Source organism: Rousettus aegyptiacus, unplaced genomic scaffold, assembly GCF_014176215.1.
Source record: "Rousettus aegyptiacus isolate mRouAeg1 unplaced genomic scaffold, mRouAeg1.p scaffold_m13_p_12, whole genome shotgun sequence".
Lineage (NCBI taxonomy): Eukaryota > Metazoa > Chordata > Mammalia > Chiroptera > Pteropodidae > Rousettus > Rousettus aegyptiacus.
The window spans coordinates 28,462,619-28,485,145 of record NW_023416287.1 but is presented as its reverse complement, the minus strand read 5'-3'; the positions used below and the strand labels follow the sequence as shown (position 1 = coordinate 28,485,145).

Genomic DNA, 22,527 nt, shown 5'->3' with positions numbered 1-22,527 from the left:
TTCCACTTTAGGTAACTGAAAACCTAGGTCAGAGAATTGAAGTTATTCACTGAAGCAAAACAGCAAGACAAAAAGCCCATTTGCTATTCAACTTTCTCTCTTTTCGTGGAAGTTCAAAGTGTTGCTCTTCACTTTTACTTTTACTACAAAGGGGAAATTACTGTCAATTCTTGGACATATTTCTCTTTTTGTGGTTATTCTAAGGAATGCAAAGACTAAAGTTAACTGAAATTCAGAGCAGAATATAAAACTATAATTGCTACAAAGTAGTGGAAAGAAAAATATAAATAGTAAAGATTCAGGGAGATTTAAAAAAAAAAAAAAGTAAAATCACTCCTCCCCTCATTAACATTAATAAAATCCTAAACCTTCCTACCCCAAAAGTTCAGCTCCCCACTCTACCTTCACTCCCCAATCCCCTACTCTAAAAAGTGGACAACTATCAACAGCAGAAGTTAAAGCTTTAAGTCTCCTGAAATGGGTGGGAAGGAGGAGGATGGGGTCATCACACATTCCCTGTGGAAGAAGACAAAGCCAGATCTACATTCCAGGGAAATCTGGCTGGTCCGAGTTTTTCCTTAAATACAGATTAGCCTGTCACCAAGCCAGGCTCTGTAACCTTCCCAGGCTGCCACATCTCGGGAAGCCAGGAATCCCTTCTAATTAATCAAGCCTTCCCAGCAAAAATTTTCCCACCCACAATAAAGTGGGCTAGGAGGAAGGGCAGCAACAGAGTAAGCTTTATAGCCAAAAGAATTCTAGACTTCAGTATAATACCTAACTAATCCAAGAAAACAGATGCAGGAAGCAAAGGACATGATCTACGAGCAAAGACAATGAGGTAGGAACCGTTCATATTACTGCTTCAATGGAACCCAAGTTGAAAATTTTAAATTGAAACTTGGCAACATTATATATATACTTCTTAATATACTTTTGAAGCAGGGGATGGGCCCATAAACTTTTCAGACACCATGCATATTATTTAACATGACAGTAATTTATTATTCAAATTTATTTTATTTTCACTAAAGCTTTGTGTTTTAATGAATAAAAGTTCATGATTAATACCATTATATGTCTATGCCTATGTCTATTTCTTGCTTCCACTTGAAAAGAAACAGCCTTGACTTAGCCTTGCTAATTTACCCACCCTTGCAGCCAGTTTACCCCAAGGTAACTGCATGGAAAATTTACTCTGACAAGGTGCTAAGAGGTAGATGTACAGAAAGATGCAAATTTAGACTCTTGTGATATCCAATAAATCTGCTTCTAGCCACGTGTGCATACTGAGCACTGTGGCCAGTAGGAACTGAGATGTGCTTTAAGAGATATATGTGTATACCTAAATCAGCACTTATAAATATATAAATGTTCCAGACTTTGCAGGCAATGAGGTCTTTGTTGCAACTATTCAACTCTGCCATAGTAGCATAATAGTAGCCAGAGACAATATCTAAACAAATAGGAATGGCTATGTTCCAATAAAACTTCATTTACAAAACAAGCAGCTGACCCTTGGCCCCTAAAGAATTTATCATTTTGGAAATTTTAAAACACTAAGGTGGGTGCAAAGCTAAAATTAAGATCACTAAGGAGACTTGGGGAGACATGTGTTTACTGTCACTACTACTTTAAACTGAGGAAGGAATCACTAATGTATAGGACATATCTCCCTACCACAGGCTTCAGTGGCCCAGAAGTCAAGGGACCCTGAAAGCTGTGGTTCCAAGGACTCTCTCATCTCACCACTGCTGCCATTTCCTGGAATTCTGGCTTAAGAGTTCAAGGCTAGGACCTAGACAATTTTTTTTTTTTTTCTTTAAAAAAAAAAAAAAAAAAAGGCCCTGTCTTCATCTGAAGAAGGATAAGCTGTTTGCTGCTTGCATTGATAATTAAAGTCATTCCATGGAAAGTTAGAAAATAAACAACTGAGATGCAAGTGGCAAACTACTGTGTGTTCAGTTGGTTTTCTGTTACTTTGGAAACCGCGCTGTAGCCAAGTATTTTTCAACCCAGAGAGTCAAAATTAGATGCATCTATGTGAAAATTCACAAAAGTTAACTTCTGTAAAAGTTTATTTATCCATTTATTTTTTTTTAAATCATAGTAATGTATATATACAGATTAAAATATCAAAAACAGGCCTCTTCTGCACCATCCTGCTACCACCCCACCGCAACCCTCACTCTCTGGGAGCAATCACATGGAAAACTTTAACCATTTGATCTGGTATTCACCATCATATTACCAAATACTATGTTTATACTATAATTTCTTATTATTTGTTTTACACACTTTCTATTGAAAGTGAAGAAATGCTTACAACCCAGCCTCCCACACATCTCCTTCCCAGTCTTTCAAACTTTGGAGTTAACAGTATATAAAATGTACCCTTTGTTCAAAGCAGAGCCATGTAGTACATTATGCTTACTCTCCCACCTTGCAAAATCTTTACTTTGCTTACAGGTCTTCTTTTATTTAATTTCCTGTATTCCTATTACTAAATTATTCCCACATTCTCTGACAGACCTAAAAAACAAAAACAAAAACAAAAAACAAAATCTCTTAATACATAAGGTATTTTATTTGTTTCATTTTTTGATGGAGACATCTTTTATGGAACCCTCTGTCCTGTTCTAGTCAGACTGGTTGCTTTCTAGGCAGCTTGATCATCATGGGATTTGCTTAGCCCCTCACCTGTTAAATTCTCTATTTCCCGGATCTCATATCGCCCTCTTTCTCTGGTTATCCTCTCATGCTAGAAAACCACTTCCTTCCTACAATAGAATACATTGGAAAGAAATTGTTTTTAGACTTTGCATCTCTGAAGACGTCTCTATTCTACTTTAACATGTGATTGAAAGCTGAGCTGTGAAGAGAGTTATGGGTTAGAAATCATTATACTTAAATTATTGAGAGACCTGTTTCATTGTCCCCAGTTGTTGCTGTTGAGAAGGCTCTGCTGAGTTTGATACCCTGTATGGGATGTTTTTCTCTTAGGATCTTCTATGCATTCCCAGTGTTCTGAAATTTTAAGATGATATGATTTGGTACAACCGTTTTTCATTGATCTTGTTGGGTACCCACTCAAAGCAAATTTCAAAGAGAAACTCTGTCCATCATTTCTAGTAAATTTCATTGTATTATTTTTTCATGATTTTCCTCTCCACCAATTTCTTTATTTTCCTTTCTAGAACTCCAATTTTTCATACCTTCTAATTTTCTTGTGCTTTCTCCCCAATTTTTTTTATTCTGTAATCTTTTTGCTCTACTTTCTGGGCAGTATATCTCAACCATCTTCCCATACTTCAGTGAATTATTTCTATTAAGCATTTTTAATTTATAGGAGCTCTTTCCTATTCTCAGGAATTTCCCTTGTTTACAAAAACCTGATCTTGTTATGTGTCTATAATAGCTTCCTTTTTTGTTTATTTGGTTTTTTTTTTTCAGCTTTATTGCACTGTAATAGACAATTAGTTGCTCGTATTAATGATGGGTGTTTTTAAAAGTCTTCTTTTGCTCCCTAGAATCTCTCTGACCCTGAATTTGTGCATTCACTTTTTTCTCTCTATATTTCTCAAGTTTTCTATGCTGATTGAAAAGTTCATGTACATGGATGGGACTTAATGACTTGTTAGAGTTTGGAATCCAGTGAGGACTCACATATTTGGTTAGGGATCTCAAATACAGGCTCTACTAATATCAGATAAGCAGAGTTCAAGTTAAGAAATATGACTAGCCATGTTATCATGACTAAGGATTCAATTCAAAAGAAAGAGCAACCATAATTTGTACCTACCTATTAACCTAGCCTCAAGCTATACAAAGCAAACATCAATGAAATGACAATTCTAAATCCATAGATGGAGATTTAATATACCTCTCTTGGCTGATAGAACAAGTGAATAAAAATATTAGTAAATACACATAAGGTTTTTACAATACAATTAACAAATGACCTAAGTGACACAGAGTTCAATGAAACTGAAAACTAACATTTTTCAACTACTTATGGAACATTTAACAAAATAGAGAAATTATGCTAAACACCAATAACAAAATAATGACTAGAAAATTCCCAAATACTTAGAAACTATATAACAAACATTTAAATAACCCATTGATCAAAAATGAAATCACAATGAAAATTAAAAAATATTTTTATTTTAAAAATGAAGTCCCTACTTTAACTGTATCGCCATTAAAACAAGAGAGATACAATATAAGTAAAAATGCTTAGGGAGAAATTTATAGTTTAAAGTGTATATATTAGACAAGAAAGGATCAAAATCAATGATTTAAGCGTCTACCTTAAGAAGCTGAAAAAAGAAGAGCAAATTTGATCATAGAAAGCAGAAGGAAAGAAATAATAAAGATAAGAAATCAATAAGAAAACAAGTATACTACAGGAAAAAAAAAATCAGAGTCAGAAGTTCATTCTTGGAAAAGACTAGTAAATTAATAAATCCCTAACAGTCTATTCGATAATCACTTCTTTGAAAATGCAAATCAAAACCAGGATGTGATGATATCACCTGTCAGAATAGCTATTAACAAAAAGACAAAAGACAACAAATGTTGGTAAGGATGTAGGGAAAAGGGAACCTTGGTTAGTGCAGGGTTGGAGGGAATGTAAATATGGCACAGCCACTATAGAAAACAGTACGGTAGTTCCTCAAAAACTTAAAAATAAAACTATCACATGATCTAGCAATCTCATTTCTGGCTATAATCCAAAGGAGATAATTATTACTATCTTAAAGAGATACCTGCACTCATGTTCATTGCAGTACTATTCACAATAGCCAAGACATGGAAACAACCTGAGTGTCTATTGATGGATGAATAAAGAAAATGTCATATATATACACAGTGGAATATTATCCAGCCAAAAAAGAAAAAAAAGAAAATTCTGCCTTTTACCACAACATGGACAGCCTTTGAGGGCATTATGCTAAATGAAAAAAGTTAGACAGTAAGAAAGACAAATAATGTATAATCTCACATATATGGAATCAAAAAACATTAAACTCATAGAAACAGAGTAGAATGGTGGTTGGCAGGGGCTAAGCAGGGGGGATCTTGGTCTAAGGATACAAACCTCCAGTTATAGGATAAATAAGTCTCAAGAATCTAAATATATAGCATGGTGACTAGAGTTAACAATACTGTATTATATATATGAAAATAGCTATGAGAGCAGATCCTAATGTTCTCAGCATAACAACAACAAAATGGTAACTATGTAAGGTGAAGGATGTGTTAAGACTCATTGTGGTAAACATTTCGTCATATGTGTTTATCAAATCATCACATTGTTTACCTTGAACTTACATAATGTTATATGACAATTAAATCTCAACAAAGTTTGGGGCGGGGGAATAATTATCCCTTCAGAAGGTTCAAGCCTGGCTGTCAGAATATTTGGGAGACAGGATAGCTGAGAGCTGGTATCCTGACACCCAAAAGAGATAAGGGAGTTAGAAATGAACTTATTCCAGCTAAGTCCAGAGTTGTGAAAAACTTCAACTTCACTTCTCTATATAATGCTTGACACACAAATAAAACTTTGATTTGTAGCTATCCTCATATAATTCTCTCCAATTCATATGGGTTAGTTTGTCCATAATTTCTTAGAGCTGGAACTACATAATAGAGCATTTTCCTTCATTCTCTTGAGAAACTGCATGTTTCATGAAAAACGCAACTAAAAAAAAAATCTCTACTCACTGACCAAGGAAACAACATGGAAGCCTGCCATCTATCCAGGGTCTTGGGACAAGGGAGAGGAAAGAAGAACAGCTAGGAAAATATTGGAAAATACTAAAAACACCAACCTCATGCCAGACTCTGTTGTGCACTGCAAAGTTATACTACCCACAAGGTGGTGGAATCTCAAGCCATGAAAATAATATAAAACCTGCTCCAAAACCACTGAAATGCCAATGGCTCTGGCAGAAGTAAACTTGAATCTGCTCAACTGCTCTATGGGGTTCACAGGTCTTTCCATCCTTGTGTGTGTGTGTGTGTGTGCGCGCGCGCGCGCGTGAGTGTGTGCGTGTATGTGATGTGACTGAAAATGAGAGCATAATTAAAAATTATACACATAAACAATCCAGCAATTTCAACGATCAATATATGCCACACTTAGTAGTGTAAATAATAGAACAATCTAAAACAGACTATGAAATAAATTAAAATTATGAAGGAGATAAAAGGAGGACATGGAAACATGTTTAAAAAATAGGACAAGTATATAAAAAAAACTGGTAGAATTTGAATTTAAAAAAATAACCAAACTCAAATTATGAAATGAAAAATGCAGTGACTAAAAATAAATAAGTTAAAGAGTAGATTAAATGCAGATTAAACATCAGATTAAATACGGATGAGAAGATTTTAATAAACTGAAAGAAGTCTGATAAAAAGCACCCTGAATGCAACGAAGAGACATAAAGAGAAGAGAAACAGGAAGAGGCAAGTGGCCAAGCAGCACTCATACAAGCCTACTGGAGCAGTGTTCATCAGAAAAGGCACATGGTGACAGCATCAGTAGCAGATGTGCACGCCCCTGCTAACCATGACACTCTATGGTAGGGAACAGCAATCTGGCAGGGTGGGATGTCAGACGTTCAGAATGGGATTGCACAGCTTTTGAGCTGCATGATTAGGGAGCACTGACCCCGAGCCGGTATGATGCGAGGCAGAAACACAATCACAACATGATGTGCACAAACTTCTATATAATGTATCAGAACCCCGTCTCTATCCCTAACCTGCTAGCTTGATACTCATGGTAGAGATAACTCCTCTGACTGCCATAATCTGAGAGCTAGGTTCCAAGACTTGCCGGTCACCTGTAAGATGGGGAAGTTGCCACATCATTGTGCGTGACTTGGAAATCAATAGACTCATCTATAGCATAATTAGGAGCTAATGTCCAAACTTTGTGGTTTACCAAAATTTTCTTCCCTCTAGGCAATAGCCAATTTTGGTGGAGCTTTGCAAGAGACCCAGTCCTTTTATGAGCAGACAGTCTGCAAGGGCTCAGTTTTGGACAAGCTAATATCACCGCACTCCAGTACATAAGAAACTATTATATGAAACTATTCAACAAACTTGATATAAGAGTTCCAATTTCTACATGGCTAAAATTGAGATAATACAGGGAAAAGAATGAAGAGTAGTACCTGAAAACAATGGAGATCTTCCAAAATTGATGAAAGACTTGAATCTTCCAAATGAAGATGTATATTATCCCAAGTCAGATAAACACAAATCTGTATCCTGAGATTTAATTGTGAAATTGCAGAACATCACACAAATAAAATCTTAAGAACAATCAGAGAGAAAAGACAGATAACCAAGAAAGGAATCACAACGAAGCTGACAGCAGACTTCTCCGGTAACTAGTCTCCATAGATGCACCCCGACAATTCTTCCCTTTTCTGTAAACTGCAGTTTCCGTGACGCTGGCCCTTAGAATGCTCTGCCCAACAGAATGCAGCAGAAGTGGCATCTGAGACTTTGGATGCCTTCAGAGGACTGACAAAGTAGAGTTCTTCTTGTGACTCTTGCTCTAGGACACTAGCCCTCAAACCTCAGCCACCATGTTAGGAAAAGCCCAAGCTACACAGAGTAGCCACATAAATGAGAACTTGAAGGGCAAGGATTAACAGTCCCAGGTGTGATTTAAACCACAGCCAGTATCAACTGACAGCCCTGTGAGCAGTTATCTTTGATGTTCTAGCTGGACCGATTCCCCAGATAATTGTAGCCCCAGGCAACATCAAAAGGAAAAACTACCCAACTGATACAAGGCAACCTACAGAATCATGAGAAAGAATAACATGTTTTAAGCCATTAAATTGGAAGGTTTTTAAGCATCAACTGATAATTAAATATTTTGTAGTTGCATTAATATATTCCAGAAGACAATAAAACAAATCTCTAAAGTACTGAGGGAAAATAATGCTCAACCTGGAATTCTAAAACATACATCTTCTTACAGTAAGACCAAAATACATTTAGGCAAATAGCGAAAGTTCACAACTTATTCTCTTACAGAAAGAAATACTATACAACATAGAGATATAAAAATACTTGTAAGCAATCAAATTTGTAAATATGCTGTAAATCTAAATAAGCAGTGGCATGCTAAAAAGATATAACTACAATATTAAGTAATATCTGATCTGGTTAACTAAGTTGTCTATTTTGGTATTTTGAATTCATACTTAATATAACACTAGCATAGAGAAAATGTTCTAAAGAACAGACAACATATATGAAAGCATCTCCTAAACCTTACACTCACTATCAATTCTTCCGGTCTCCCTCCCTCATACATGATCCTCTCACACCTCCACACCTGAGAGGGTCCCGGCCCCAACCATCAAGGGATAAAGAGACACTAATAAGAAGAAAGCAAGATGTCAGCCACGCAGAACTCTCTCTTGGCATTCAGCATGTGCAACAATTGATGCCCATTTATTTTTATCTGCTTTGTTGGAATAAAAAACAATGCCATGGAAACGCCACGTGAATGATAATTTTTAAAATTAAGGACCAAGTTATGACTAAAAGGCATCTTACAAAAGACCTGAAGCAAGAAACTTCCATAACTCTTATATGAACTATTAATTTTCTCCCCATCTCATTCTTAACATGCAAATTTTCAATTGCCTAAAGGTTTCAGTTGAGTACCAAATTTAGAGTAGAAGTTCAGAGCTTCTATTTTCAATTAACGTAGAACTCAGTTATATTAGAAAGTGATTAATAATTTCCCCCATTTAGAAAAAAAAAGTGCAGCTTGCTGCCAGAGTTAATTTAACATCACACATAGGAATACTACATTTTCTAGTATTTTACATTTTCAGTGATCAAGAATTACTATATTTTGTAATTGGAAATATCACAATCAGAATGCTGTATATAAGTAGAATGATGTCATTTGTTTCCAAAGACTATCGATATAGTAGAGAGATGAGAAAATAATAATAAAAGTGAGATATTTCATGGCAAACTTGGGGGGTAAGGGTAGGAATGTAATCCGTGAGCTATCTCGGGGTAAACACTGCAGCCGCAAGTGCCACCAGTGGGTATTCTCGGGGCAAAGGGGAAATGAGTTAAAGAAGGGTATTAAGTGTTACTTACTTTAACAGCAAATTTCTTTGATGCCATGGCTTACTTAGTCCAGAGTAATTACAGACCTTTAATAGAAGAAATAAGAAAATTATAAGTAGATATACCAAACTCTCTAAACGAATATTATATGAGAAAGGTTGAGTGAATAATAAAATATCAATAGGTATTTGCAAGATGAATGGTCACTTATAACTGGTCTTAACAAAAATACATTGAATTAGTAATTTTAAAACTTCCCACAAAGCATAGGCCCAGATGTATTTTACCAAATGTTTAAAAAAGAATCAATACCAATTCTTCACAAACTCTTTAGAAAAACAGAAGCATAAGAAGAACTTCTTAAACATTTTAAGAGGCCAGTATTATCCTGATAGCAATACCAAACAGACATCACAAGAAAACTATACACCAATATACATTATGAATAAAGACACAAAACTCAACAAAATACTACTAACCAAATCTAGCAATACATTTAAAAGATTATATGCCATGACCAAGTCGGATTTATCCCTGGAGTATAAGGTTAGTTTAACATCTGAAAATTAATCAGTATAATACACTATATTAAGACTGAAAGAAAAAAACGATCATCTCAAATTTAAAAAAAATTAACAAAGACAGGTAAATAGATAGACATCCCATGTTCATGAATTGGAAGACTGAATATTGTTAAGAGAGCAATATTCCCCAAATGGATCTACAGATTCAATACAATATCAAAATCCCAGCAGACTTCTTTATGGAAAATGAAAAGCTTATTAAAAAAAGGAAAATGAAAAGCTTAACCTAAAATTGATATGAAAATGCAAGCGATCTGGAATAGTCAATCTCCAAAAAAGAACAAAGTTGGAGGATTCATACTTCCCCATTTGAAAACTTACAACAAAGCCACACCAATCAAGATAGTATAGTACTAGCATAAGGAGAGACACATAAATCAAAAGACTAAAATTGAGAGTAGTTATAGTCAATTGATTTTTAAAAAACGTGCGATGACAATTTAATGGGGGAATAGTCTTTTCAATAAATGGTGCTGGAACAACTGAATACCCACATGCCAAAGAATAAAGTTAGACTACTACATCACATAAAAATTAACTCAAAAATGATAAAAGATCTAAATGTGAGGGCTAAAACTATAAAACACTTAGAAGAAAAATAGGTGTAAATTTTTAAAATCTTGCCTTAGGCAGTAGTTTCTTAGATATGATACCAAAGGCACAAGTAACAAAAGAAAAAATTAGTAAATCAGATTTCATCAAAATTAAAAACTCTCATGCTTCAAATGACACTATCGAGAAAGTGAAAAGATAACCCATAGAATGAGTGAAAATATCTTCAAATCATACATTCGATATGGGACTCACACCCAAAATATATAAAGAATTCTTACAACTGAACAATAAAAAGACAAATAACCCAATTTAAAAATGGGAAAAGGACTTGAATAGATATTTCTCTAAAGAAGATATACAAATGGCTAATAAGCACATGAAGATATGCTCAACATCATAAATCATCAATACAAATCAAAACCACAATGACATATCACTTCATACCAACTAGGATAGCTAAAATCAAAAAGACAAACAAAAACAACACACAAAAATTTATATAGAAATGTTTGTAGCAGCTTTATTCATAATAGCCAAAAAAAAAAAAAAAGAAGAAACAACCCAAATGTCCATCAACTGATGAATAAACAAAATGTGGTATATAAACACAATGGAATATTATTTGCCAATAAAAGAAATAAGTACTTCTACTCCACTTTACTGTGCTGAGCCAGGCAACTGCTTTCTCCCATCCTATAGAACCCTGGAGAATTATTTTCTGGAGAAGGTCAGATAGAGGATCTCTGGTCTGGAAAACACCAGGCACAGGATAAGGTGGAGGGTACCCTACTGAAAAACGAGAAATTAAGAAAATTTTACAAACTTACCAATACATTCTCCAGCCTGCATGCCCCTCGTGATGGTTGACTTTATGTGTCAACTTGTCTGGGTTAAGGGATTCTCAGATTACTACTTAAACATTATTTCTGGCTGCGTCAGTGAGGGCATTTCAAGGAAGAGATCAGTATTTGAACTGGTAAACTGAGTAAAGCAGATGGCCCTCCCTAATGTGGGTGGACATCACTAAATCCACTGAGGACCCAACAGAACAAGAAGATGAAGGAAGGGGTGGTGCTGGTTCTTGGGCCTATGGACTCAGACTGAACTACACACTGGCTTCCCTCATTCTCCCAAAGAGCAGATCATGAGACTTCTCAGCCTCCATAATCACATAAGCCAATTCCTAGAATAAATATATAGAGAGAAATGCATATATATATGTATGTATGTATATATATACACATACATGTGTGTAAATGTGTGTGTATCCTATTGGTTCTGTTTCTCTGGAGAACCCTGAATAGCCTAGCCTCTCCAAATAGGAGACTGAAACCATCCCACTGGGGGAACTGGACTAACCTAAAAGTCAGAGTCTAAAAGTACTGACATCAGAGGTTATCCAAGAAAAACAGCCTAGAGAGATGGCTCTGAAGTGAAGTCCACATTCACAAGCCCCACATCTGTGTGTAGAACTGACTTTGATCTTTTTAATGATCCACTGTCAAATACAAGTAAACAACCAGGAATTACCTGCCATCTAAGGAAAGATTCTACCACGAAAGAAAGCAAAACAAACAGAAAAAAAACCACTAGCTGAAACTGAGACTATGCAGAGAGAAGGAAACATTTTTTAAAGAAAACTTCATTAATATCAGGAAGATAGCAGATACTGCATCCATGAAATAACGGAAAAAAAAAAAGAGGAACTTTTGGAAAACAACAACGTAAAACTACGATAGCTAAAATACAAAAATTTAAGAGAAGGGCTGAGAGATCAAGTTCAGTAAGTCACTCAGAAATGTCAACAAAAAATAAGAAAGAATAAATTAAAGAACCAGTATAGGAGGACCAACACATGAAAATTAGGATGGAAGAAGATCCATATTGGGGCATATATCACAGTAATATTTTAGACATTGATGACAAAAAGAATCTTTAAAAAATGTGTGTGGGTGGGGTCGGGGAGAGGGAATGGGGGAGGGGGTGAGAGACTCTTTGGCTCCAGATTGCACAAAGCAACTCTGGAGACTAAAAGGCAATGAAGAAATATCTTCGAATTTCTGAAGAAAAATGTTTCTAACCTCCAATTGCATTTAAACATGGGTGAGGGGGGTACATTTTTAGACATGAAAGGTCTTAAAAAATTTAAGACTCAGGCACCCTTTCTCAGGAAAGTACTAAAGATGTGCTTCACCAAAATGAGGAAATTAACCAGAAAAGAGGAAGGTACAGGAAACAGGAAGGCTGAGACACGCAAAGGGTAGAGGAAATTCCTACATGAGATCGTGGGCTTGACCAGGAAAAAACCATCAGTGCAGCCTAGAGCAGGTTGCAAAACTCCAGGAGATGCACCTTAAGTATCTACATGCATGCAGATGAATTTTAGACAACTGGTAAAGAATATGACATTGAATTAGGACAGGTACATGAAAAGCTAAGCAACTAAATAATAACAAGGCAATTACTGATTCCATGAAAAACAAAAACTGTGCGGAAAGTAAAAAGTAAAGAGTACTTCATACACAACTCAGTTACAATTAGCATTTAGAATCATGATAACAAACATTGACTCTTGACCCAAATATCATATTTACAACAATATTACAAAGATGGGGAAGTTTGTGTATATATGTATGTATATGGTAGGGTACAAGGGTTAAAGCGAGCAAAAGTTCTCTTTAATGTTAATAGAATGTTTCAGAAGGAAAGTCTAAAACCAATTTAAAAAAATGATAACTACAAAAACAATAATAAAGTAGAAATACAGTAAGTAATTTAGTGACATGGAACCACTTCTTAAATGCCAAACACTGCTCCAACTTGAAGAGCAAGAGCAAATATGGAGGAAAGAATGGGGTGATAAGAATGCCACAATTCACAAGCCTTATGCATGGAACTATCTGCCTGTTTAAATTATGTGCACAGATACTATTGGAGCAGCACTGTCCAATGGAAATACAACACAAGTCCCAGATAAAATTTTAAAATTTACAGTAGCTGCATTTAATATAAAGGTAAAGAAACAGGTAAAATCAATTTTAATAATATAGTTCATTTAAGCCAATAAATCCAACATGTTATAATTCTAGCATGTAATCAATATAAAAATATATACATTCTTAGTGCTTCAGCTAAGTCTTTAAAATTAGATGGGCATTTTTTATTTCCGGTGCATCTCGATTTGGACTGGACACATGTCTAGTTCTCAACAGACACTTGTGGTCAGTGGCTACCATAATGGACGGCACAGTTTGAGAGTATTTGGTTTTATTATAAGAAAAGCACTTATATCTGTGTCCTAGATTACTTATTTATAGAATAGAGATTGTAATATCTAAATCAAAATTATTGAAAGAACTAAGTAACATATTAAAACCCTCAGTATAATAATTTATAAACACTAGGCCCTCAATGAATGTTAACGATTACTATTACCTAGTCAATGAAGATTTTTTAAAAATCTGACAAATTTAGTAATTTTTAAAAATCTGGTAACATTTGATTCTAATTTTTTAAATGGACAAAAGTATCTTTATCTGAACCCTAAATCATTTTAATCATTTATTTCTTGTAATGCATGTGATTTAAAAATAATTTAATTATATTATTCTCTTAGCAAGCCCATGTAGACACAGATATCAATGACAAAAGTAAGTTCCTAGAAAGTCAGGAACATGTGTTTGAAAACAATTTATAAAGATTGTCCTAAAAACTTAAGACATATCCTTAAAATTATATTATTTAAGCCTGATAAACATAAAATTAGTCCCCTTCAATATATTAAATTGGGCTTGAAAAACTTCTGCCAAGAATTTAGGGAATCTCTCACTGGAGGCTACTCAGGATACTCAAGTGATTCAGCTAAACAAAGAAAATGAGAAGGAATTTTGTCAGGAAGTGCCCAACCAAAGCTGAAGCATGTGTGATCTAATTATCTTTTAATTATGCACTGGTTTTCCCATATGCCCTTCCTTTCCCAACAAACAGATGGACCACGTGGAAGGCTGTGGCAAGGCTTGCAGACCATATCTGCTGTTGGATAGATTATAAGCCATATTACAGTGGTTATATTTTCGATGTACAATAATGCTTTAGTAGCTTCTTTTTAAAAATAATCTTTTTATTTCTTTTTACTTTTATTGGTAAAGAGCAGCTGCATTTACTTTTTAAGGACTGGATTCTTTAAAAAGTATCATCAAAACCCAATTTCAAAAATGTAAACTATAGGAATCTAGGACTGAAATGCATATATTTTTACATAAAGTAATATGGTCTGCTAATGTTAAATAGAATGCATGAGAAAGAGGAATTGTATAATACATTTTGAATATTTTTAATACCATATGGCTTTCCGCCTCTCAATGTACATAATATTTTCATTTATTTCCGCAATGTTTGGAGCTTCAAAATGTCATAATTTTAGGACCAAAAGAGACCCTACAAACCATTTATTCCCAGCCCTGCCATCTACTGCCCTCATGAGAACTTGGAAGAATAGGCAGGGTCTCACAGCTGAGGAGCAACGGAGAGAGAAGAGTCTTGTCAGCTCCCTGAGGGCAAACTAGCACCATCTGTCACCTGCAGAATGCCACGGTCGATTGCTAACTGGGCTGTCAAATTAGATGTGCCCTCCCTCTCTCCCTCCCTCCCTCAGTCCCCTGTCAAGGCACAAGTAACCAACACAGAGTATGACTTCAAGAAAAGCTACATGAGTGGTGGTTCTCTTCTACGAAACAAAGGGAGAGAAAAATAGGGAGAGGGGAGGGAGGGAAGAAAGAAAGGAACTCTGTAGCTAAAAAAAAAAAAAAAATGTAGTTTGAATTAATTTAATTTACCATTATGCTATGTGACATGGCACACTGCTTTATAGACAAAAATAAATAAATAAAGTGTACCAATATAAGGCCTATAACACATCTGGACAGCCACAGACCTTGAGCCTGCATATTTCCTAAAGTCGTTTTAGATAAAGAGGGCATATTTCCTTTATTACATTAGAGCATTAGGCACAGGTGCTGGAAATGAACTAAAGGGTAAATTGAAATCTGAAATAAACAATGAACAAAAGCAATTTGCTAAGCCATAAATATGGTAAAATCATACTTAACCCATCATGGAAGGAACAGGTTCTCAAAGGGCAACAGCCCTCAGAGGAGAGCTGAATACTACGGAATGCTTAAGAAATGTCTGTTGGATGAAAGAATGTTCCAGATCATAGAAGCTGACTCATGTATGCATGAAACCATTTACTTTTGCTGTTTTTAGGAAAATTTTCCAAAAATATATTGACTCTTTAATGACTTTCATAAAAATATCACATACTGGATATTTCTTCGATAGCCCAGACGACAATGATCACGCATCACCACACTGAGCAAGAGACGTATTAACAACCCTCTGGGCTTCTGGTTCCTACACAGTGCTGCTCCACAGTGGAGCTTGTTAGGTTGCTGTGAGAGTGTCTATCTTGTGTGGCTCCCTGTCCCCTATGGGTTCTTCAGCTTAATCATATGGGCCTAGAAACCTAGGGGATCAAGTTTATCAGGCTCATGGGATGTTTTTCAAGCCTCTCTAACATGACTTTGCATGGACTTCAGAGTGAAGGCTTTAAGCCCTCTGTCTCAGAAAATAAAATGGCTGTTAGCTTTACTTCAGGATTAGGGTTTCTGTCAGGATGAAATCACTGAGTCATGGTACCTTAGAAAGTACCCTCTGGATCTGGGCCTCAGCATTTAATTTTCTGCCTTAGTAAAAAATGCTGTTAAGCTTGGCCTCTAAGGTCTCCGCCATTTTAAACCTCTACGACCCAAAATCCAAAAGCAGTTCAAGAAACAAATAATGCCAGTATATAAATTCTTGCAGAGGAGAGAATAAGAGGAAAATCTATTTCCCAACTAATTTTTATAAAAATAAAATTCTGATAGCAAACCAGACAAGAGCAGTATAAAAAGGAAAAAATCACAGCCAATTCAAATTGATCTTCAGACTTAACATAAATCCAAACACAAACTTGAACGGAGAATCTGAAGAAGAGCAAAGAGGACAAAGATACTTGAGAGAAGAAAAACAAAAGAAAAAAACAGAGGAGGATGTCTGTCTTACCAGACATAGCAAAACTAGTATAATGCTATAGCAAATAAAATAATGTACTGGCAAAGGGTAAACAAACAAGTTAAAGGGACAGGCTATATAGATCAGAAACAAATCCATGCATTTATGAAAATGACAGAAGGAGCAGTGCAGATCAGTAGGAAATGAAGAGACTATTCATTCAAATCGTGGCCCAACAATGGCTTACTCACTTGGAAAAAAATAAAACTGGACAACTATTTTACACATCAGACAAAATTCAAAATACAAATGGCCTAAAAACTCAAATGTGGAAAATTAGAACCTTTTAGAAAATATTATCATGAACTCAGAGTAAGAAAGGAGTTTATAATTAGACACAAAAAGTTCAAACCACAAAGTAAAAAAAAAACGGTAGATTGGCTATATTAAAATTAAAATTAAAATTAAAATAATAGACTGGAAAATATTTGTAATCCACATATCCAACAAAGTACATACACACTAGAACATATAAAGAACTCTCAAATCTCAACAGTAAACATACAATTCAGTCAGAAAATGGACAACACATTTGAACAGGTATCTCACCAAAGAGGATGTATGTAAATAAGCATATACAAATACATTCAACATCATTATTAGCCATCAAGGAAATGCAAAGTAAAACCACACTGCGCTATCACTATATACCTACCAGAATAGCAAATGAAAACTAGTGGTAACACCAAACGTCAGTGGGGGTACAGAGAAAATGGATTTCTCATGTACTGCTGGTGGGAGGACTGTAAAAGTGATACAACCACTCTGGAAAAGAGATGGGCAGTTTCTTATAAAACTAAACATGCACTTAACATGACTCAAAAATTTCATTCCTAGGAATTTATCCCAGAGAAATGAAAACCTAGGCTCACATAAAAATCTATACACAAATGTTCATAGCAACTTATTCATAATAGCCCCAAACTGGAAACAACTCAGATGTCCTCTCATGGGTGGAGGGTTAAACACACTGTGGTATATCTAGATATACCATGGGATATGACTTAGCAATAAAAAAAAAGAATGATAGATGTGACAACTTGAATGGATCTCAAGAAAATTCTACTGAGTGAAAAAAAGTCAAACTAAAAAGTTTATGTAATGTATGATTCCTTTTATATAATGTTCTTGCAATAATAAAATTATGGAAAAATAGATTAGTGGTTGCCAGGGGTTAGGGGTGGGGGAGGGGTATGTAACTATAAAGAGGTAGCAGAAGGGAACCTGTAGTGGGATGGTATTCTATATTTTGATTATGGTGTTGGTTACACAAATAGACATACGAGATAAAACTGCGCAGAACTAAATGAATGCATGCAAAACTGGATAAATCTGCTAAGCTTTGTAGATTGTGCTAATGCAATTTTCTGAGTTTAATATTTGCACTATAGTTATGGAAGATGTTACTATTGGGGGAAATCGAGTAAAAGGTACAAAGGATCTTCCTTTTTTTTGCCAACTTCCTGTGAATCTATAACCATTTCAAAATGAAAAGCTTAGAACATTAAAACTTCTGTTCATCAAAATACACATAAAGAAATGAGGGAGGGAGTCACAAACCAGGAGAACATATCTAGGATGAGTATCCAAAATAAATCGACCCATCAGAAATACAGAACAAGGTTCCCTGTTCCAGACAAGCCTCTTGCAAAGGGGTGGTGAATAGAGGTGGGAGAGTTTCCTGATCCCTTCTACTACTTACGCCTTGACAGCCACTGTGCAATGTCCAATGGTGAGTCTCTTACCTTCTTCTCTTATAAAAGCTGAGAAGTATGAAGTCTAAATACAGAAAGAGCATTTACCAGGAAATCTGGGGACAGTACATGCTCTGCTCTCTTAATGCAGGCACACATTGCAGATGATAGCCACAGTTAGTTCATGGGAAGAAAAAATCATTACCTGGTAATACTAAGAGGTCGCAGACCCCAAAGAGCTGGTTATCCTGAAGGTTTCCCACAACCATATCCTCTTAAAGTACCTCCTGTCTCCATCTTTGTACTCTCCATCCCCGAAACCATGACTTAGAGGTACCTGAGCAGAAGTCCCCAACTAAAAAAAGCCTCACTGGGGTGCCCCCTAGCACCACAGGTCCGCAGTCAGCCCCTGTCCACACTTCCACATCACAGCTCAGGCAACCTCACAGCTTCAACCTCAAAGCCTCCACATAGCCAACTCCAATATGTATCCTTGAACATGCCACTCCAGCTCTCCCCATGCCAGCCCAGGCATGCTGCACTACAGAATGTCCTCTCTCCTAAGGCGAGTTATCCTCTGAAACCCAGCTCAGATGCCACCTGTTCCTTGGAGCTCTCTGTATCTCCAGTGAACAGCTCCCTTCTCTGGGCCCCATCTGCACCTTAGCTAACCGAATTACACATAACTCTGGTCCTCATTCTTTCTCCTCCACCTGACTATAAGCCTCCTGAGGTCCATTCTTTTCCTCTTTGATACCTGGTGCATGGTGCAGATATGCATCAAGTTTGCTTACTTGAGTCTCTTGACGTTACTAAATCAGCAGCTACAGACTGTGTTACTATATTTTTAGATTTATACCTGTGTATCTAAGGCATTTTTACTGTTCTCAAACACCAAACTCCACATTAAGTCTTTTTAAAGGTCAAAGCAGTTAACCTATTTCAATACATAAATAACCTTTAAGTTACACACATCATGAAGCCAAAGTTGAGAGTTGTAATGCATATATACATGTAAATAGATGATCAAAGTGTTTTGTATTAAAAATAATGGGCAATAAATCAGAGGTATGGTTTAACTTTAGACCATAAATGTGAGTTTTTCACTACATAATTTCTTGTCTTTAAAATACTGACATTCTCACATTTACTTGAATAGAAAAGATACTGTTAGCCTCTGTATTAACTAAGTTTTCAATCTGGGGACATCCTGAGGTTTTTCTAGACTTGTTTTACTGATCATTAAAAAAGCAAATACGCATCTTAAAATTTTACTTTGCTAGGCCCTTAAAGCTGCTTTCAGGAGGGAGCAGAACGCTCAGTGCTTGGGGTTTAAAACATAAATTTTAAAAAGTCCTGCTATCAAGGTTGCCAATTCGAGTCTAAATTCAGTGGAATTTTTATTTCGTTGACTGTTTTTAAGATGTTCAGGACAAAAAGGTCAACTTTGCAAATATATGATTGCATATAATTTATATCAGCATACTGACAAGTTAAAGTATATTATAAATCTTACAAATACTGTCTAATCCTCTATTCATTTCCTGAGTCCACTTTCTCTGGTGTGAAAACAGGCATTGTTTCACAAAGATAGGACTCTGATAGCATATGACCCCACCAAAAATATGTGTGCATGTATGTCTTTAGTAGAGAGGGAAAGATCCTAAGAGCCTTAAGAAAATTAATTCTGGGGAGTAATGGAAGTAGATTAAACAATATCACATGATTGTCCTGTCATTTAAATACAAAGCAGAGATAAACTCTAATAAAGAAAGTCAGTGACCTTCTAGATTATTCTGTGGGAAAATTCAAGGCACTCAGAAATTCACATTTGTCTTCCTTTTAGCACTGCTGGCCTATATCGCAAGCCAAAGCACCACTCCAGATTTAAAAGACCAGAAATTAACTTCAAGTTTCTAATCTCTGGATTTCAAATTTTATTAAGAAAATTATACTTCCTCCTATCATCTTAAAAACTTTCATTAGCTATGGGAGCAGAAACTGAAACCAACAAAGGCCTGGAACTTCTGAAGAAACAACTATAATTCAAGAACGAGAAATCATTTCATTCTCCGCATCTCATCCAATTTTATCACACACAAAAAAAGAAGTATTAAGAAAAGAATCACAAACTTTAAAAAATTTACAAAGAAAAATGACAAATGGGCAAAGGTCTTGATAGTGACAACCTAGATAAAAATTGAAAAGGCAACTTCAGTGTAAAAAAGAATAACCTTTTCTCATCATTCATGTTAATTTTGATAGGCAAAGTTGGCTTGTAAAATGAAAAAATAAAAACAAAATAAAAAAATACAGGGATGTTCCAACAATGAAAGGAGGATAATGTCAAGCAACAACAACAACACCAAAAATAAACAAGAAAGAAAGAAAAAGAAAAAAAGGACTTTTTTTTCCTTTTGTCTTTAAATGTCAAATATTGAAATCTACATGGCAGACCCCAACCTTTTTGGCACCAGGGACTGGTGCTCCTATGAGAATCTAATGCTGATGATCTAAGGTGGAACTGAGGCTGTGATGCTAGCGCTGGGGAATGGCTGCAAATACAGATGAAGCTTGGCTTGCTAGCCCACTGCTCACATTCTGCTGTGCAGCCCGGTTCCTAACAGGCCACAGATGGGTATTGGTCTGCGGCCCAGGGGTTAGGGACCTCTGTTCTACCACAATGAATTCCACAGAACCATCCTGCCTTTGAGTCACTCTACACCCTTAACTCAGTTGACCCATGATCTGGGCCTCTCCTTCCTACAGTGCTCATGGAAAATCCCCACCCAGAGTTGGACAGAATGTTTCACTAATAGACAACATCTAACTTTTAATACTTTATCAGAAACAGACATAGGCATAGATAGATGTGTAGGGCAGTCAAGTCCTCCAGTTCTAGCAAAACAGGCATGCATTCAAACTCAGCCTCTTTAGATGTGACCTCCCACAAGCAAATCAACTCCTTTAAGTCTCTGGTTTTCTTATCTATGATAACAAGTGTCTATCTCAAGGTTCCCCTAAGGATTATGTGAGATCAGATATGTATAATTTGGCCCAGTGCCTGGTGCACAGTGGGTGCTCGGTCTCTGTTAACTATAATTATTATAAACATAGATGGCACTGCAGACAACACATAATTAATCTACTTTGTACCCACTCTGATAACTACTGTTTTCTAGGCACCTTCTCCATAGGAAAAAACTTCTGATAATCACTAATACGATCATCTTAAAATCAATCCTTTCAATGCAAAAACTATAGATATGGAAAAGAGATCTTTCACGGCTAAGGGTGGAGTGGTGAGAGGTCACTACAAGGAGGTAGCAGAAGGGGTGTGGTGGTAGATCCGCTCTGCATCCTGACTGAGATGGCTGTTACACAATCAAAGCACTGGTCAAAACTCATGAAACTGTACACCAAAGAGAAATCTTATCGTATGTCAATTAAAAGTATTTTTTAAACTACAAAATAAAAATCCAATCTTTTCTAACTACAGAATAAATCAAAATAATGACACAATTGAATTTCTAAATGCCCAAGATACTATAAATGCAATCTTCTATTTATTATCCTATAACTAACACAAAGGATATTCAATTTTAGTTACCAGCTCTGATTTATTCAAGCACAAAATGTCAATACCATAATAAACATGAGGCACTGCTTTTCTATAACAGATGCAAAAAGACTTTGGAAATGTACCTACATCAACACTAAATATGAGTAGTACTCATGATTTAGGTACGAAAGGGAGTTTTATGATATTTTAGGCTTGGCTGCATCGATCTCTATTTTGATGCCTAATGAGTAGGTTACTTAATGTGCATGAATTTTCAATTTCTAAAAAGTAATATATAAATAGTAGACTCTAAAGAATTAATGAAGCTTAAAATGACACCCGTGTTACACCCGAAAAACATTAATTCAAAAATTGCACAGTGGCAAAGGTAAAGTCCAAATACAAACACATTTTATCATTGTCACCTTCTGGTTTCATTCTATGAAGAGGTTTGGCTACCAAGTAATTAAGACTTTTTCCTCCCAATTCAAATAAGCTGGAGAAGAACAAAGCAATGTAAAATGAACACTGAAAATTCCCTTCAATTGGTGAATGTGTAAACAAATTATAATATATCTATGCAATGGAATACTACTCAGCAATTAAAAAGGAATCAACTATTGACAGCTGCAAAAACAAAAATGGCTCACTTATAAGTGAAAGAAGCCAGACGTTCCTTCCTGATGCACCCCTCCTCCAAGGAGATAAAATCTTGGGAAATAGGAACTTATCTAGAGTGACAGAAAGATTAGTGACTGCCTAGAAGATAGTGGCCAATGGAATTACAAGGGGTCAGATGAAACTTTTGGGGGTGAAAGATACGTTATCTTGATTGTGGTGATGGTTTCACGGTCCTACATGTAAAACACATCAAACTGCACACTTTAAATGT

General features: G+C 35.7%; 1 protein-coding gene across 1 annotated transcript in view; it reads right to left on the bottom strand.

Moving 5' to 3' along the window:
* Window positions 1-22,527, bottom strand: part of LOC107507102 (SLX4 interacting protein) — a 171,297-nt gene that overhangs the window by 145,341 nt on the left and 3,429 nt on the right. The window contains exons 2-3 of the mRNA XM_016138102.2: window positions 9,160-9,215; window positions 7,194-7,290 (exon numbers count right to left, since the gene is read on the bottom strand). Coding sequence (XP_015993588.2) covers window positions 7,194-7,290; window positions 9,160-9,215 — 153 coding nt within the window. The remainder of the gene's footprint in view (window positions 1-7,193; window positions 7,291-9,159; window positions 9,216-22,527) is intronic.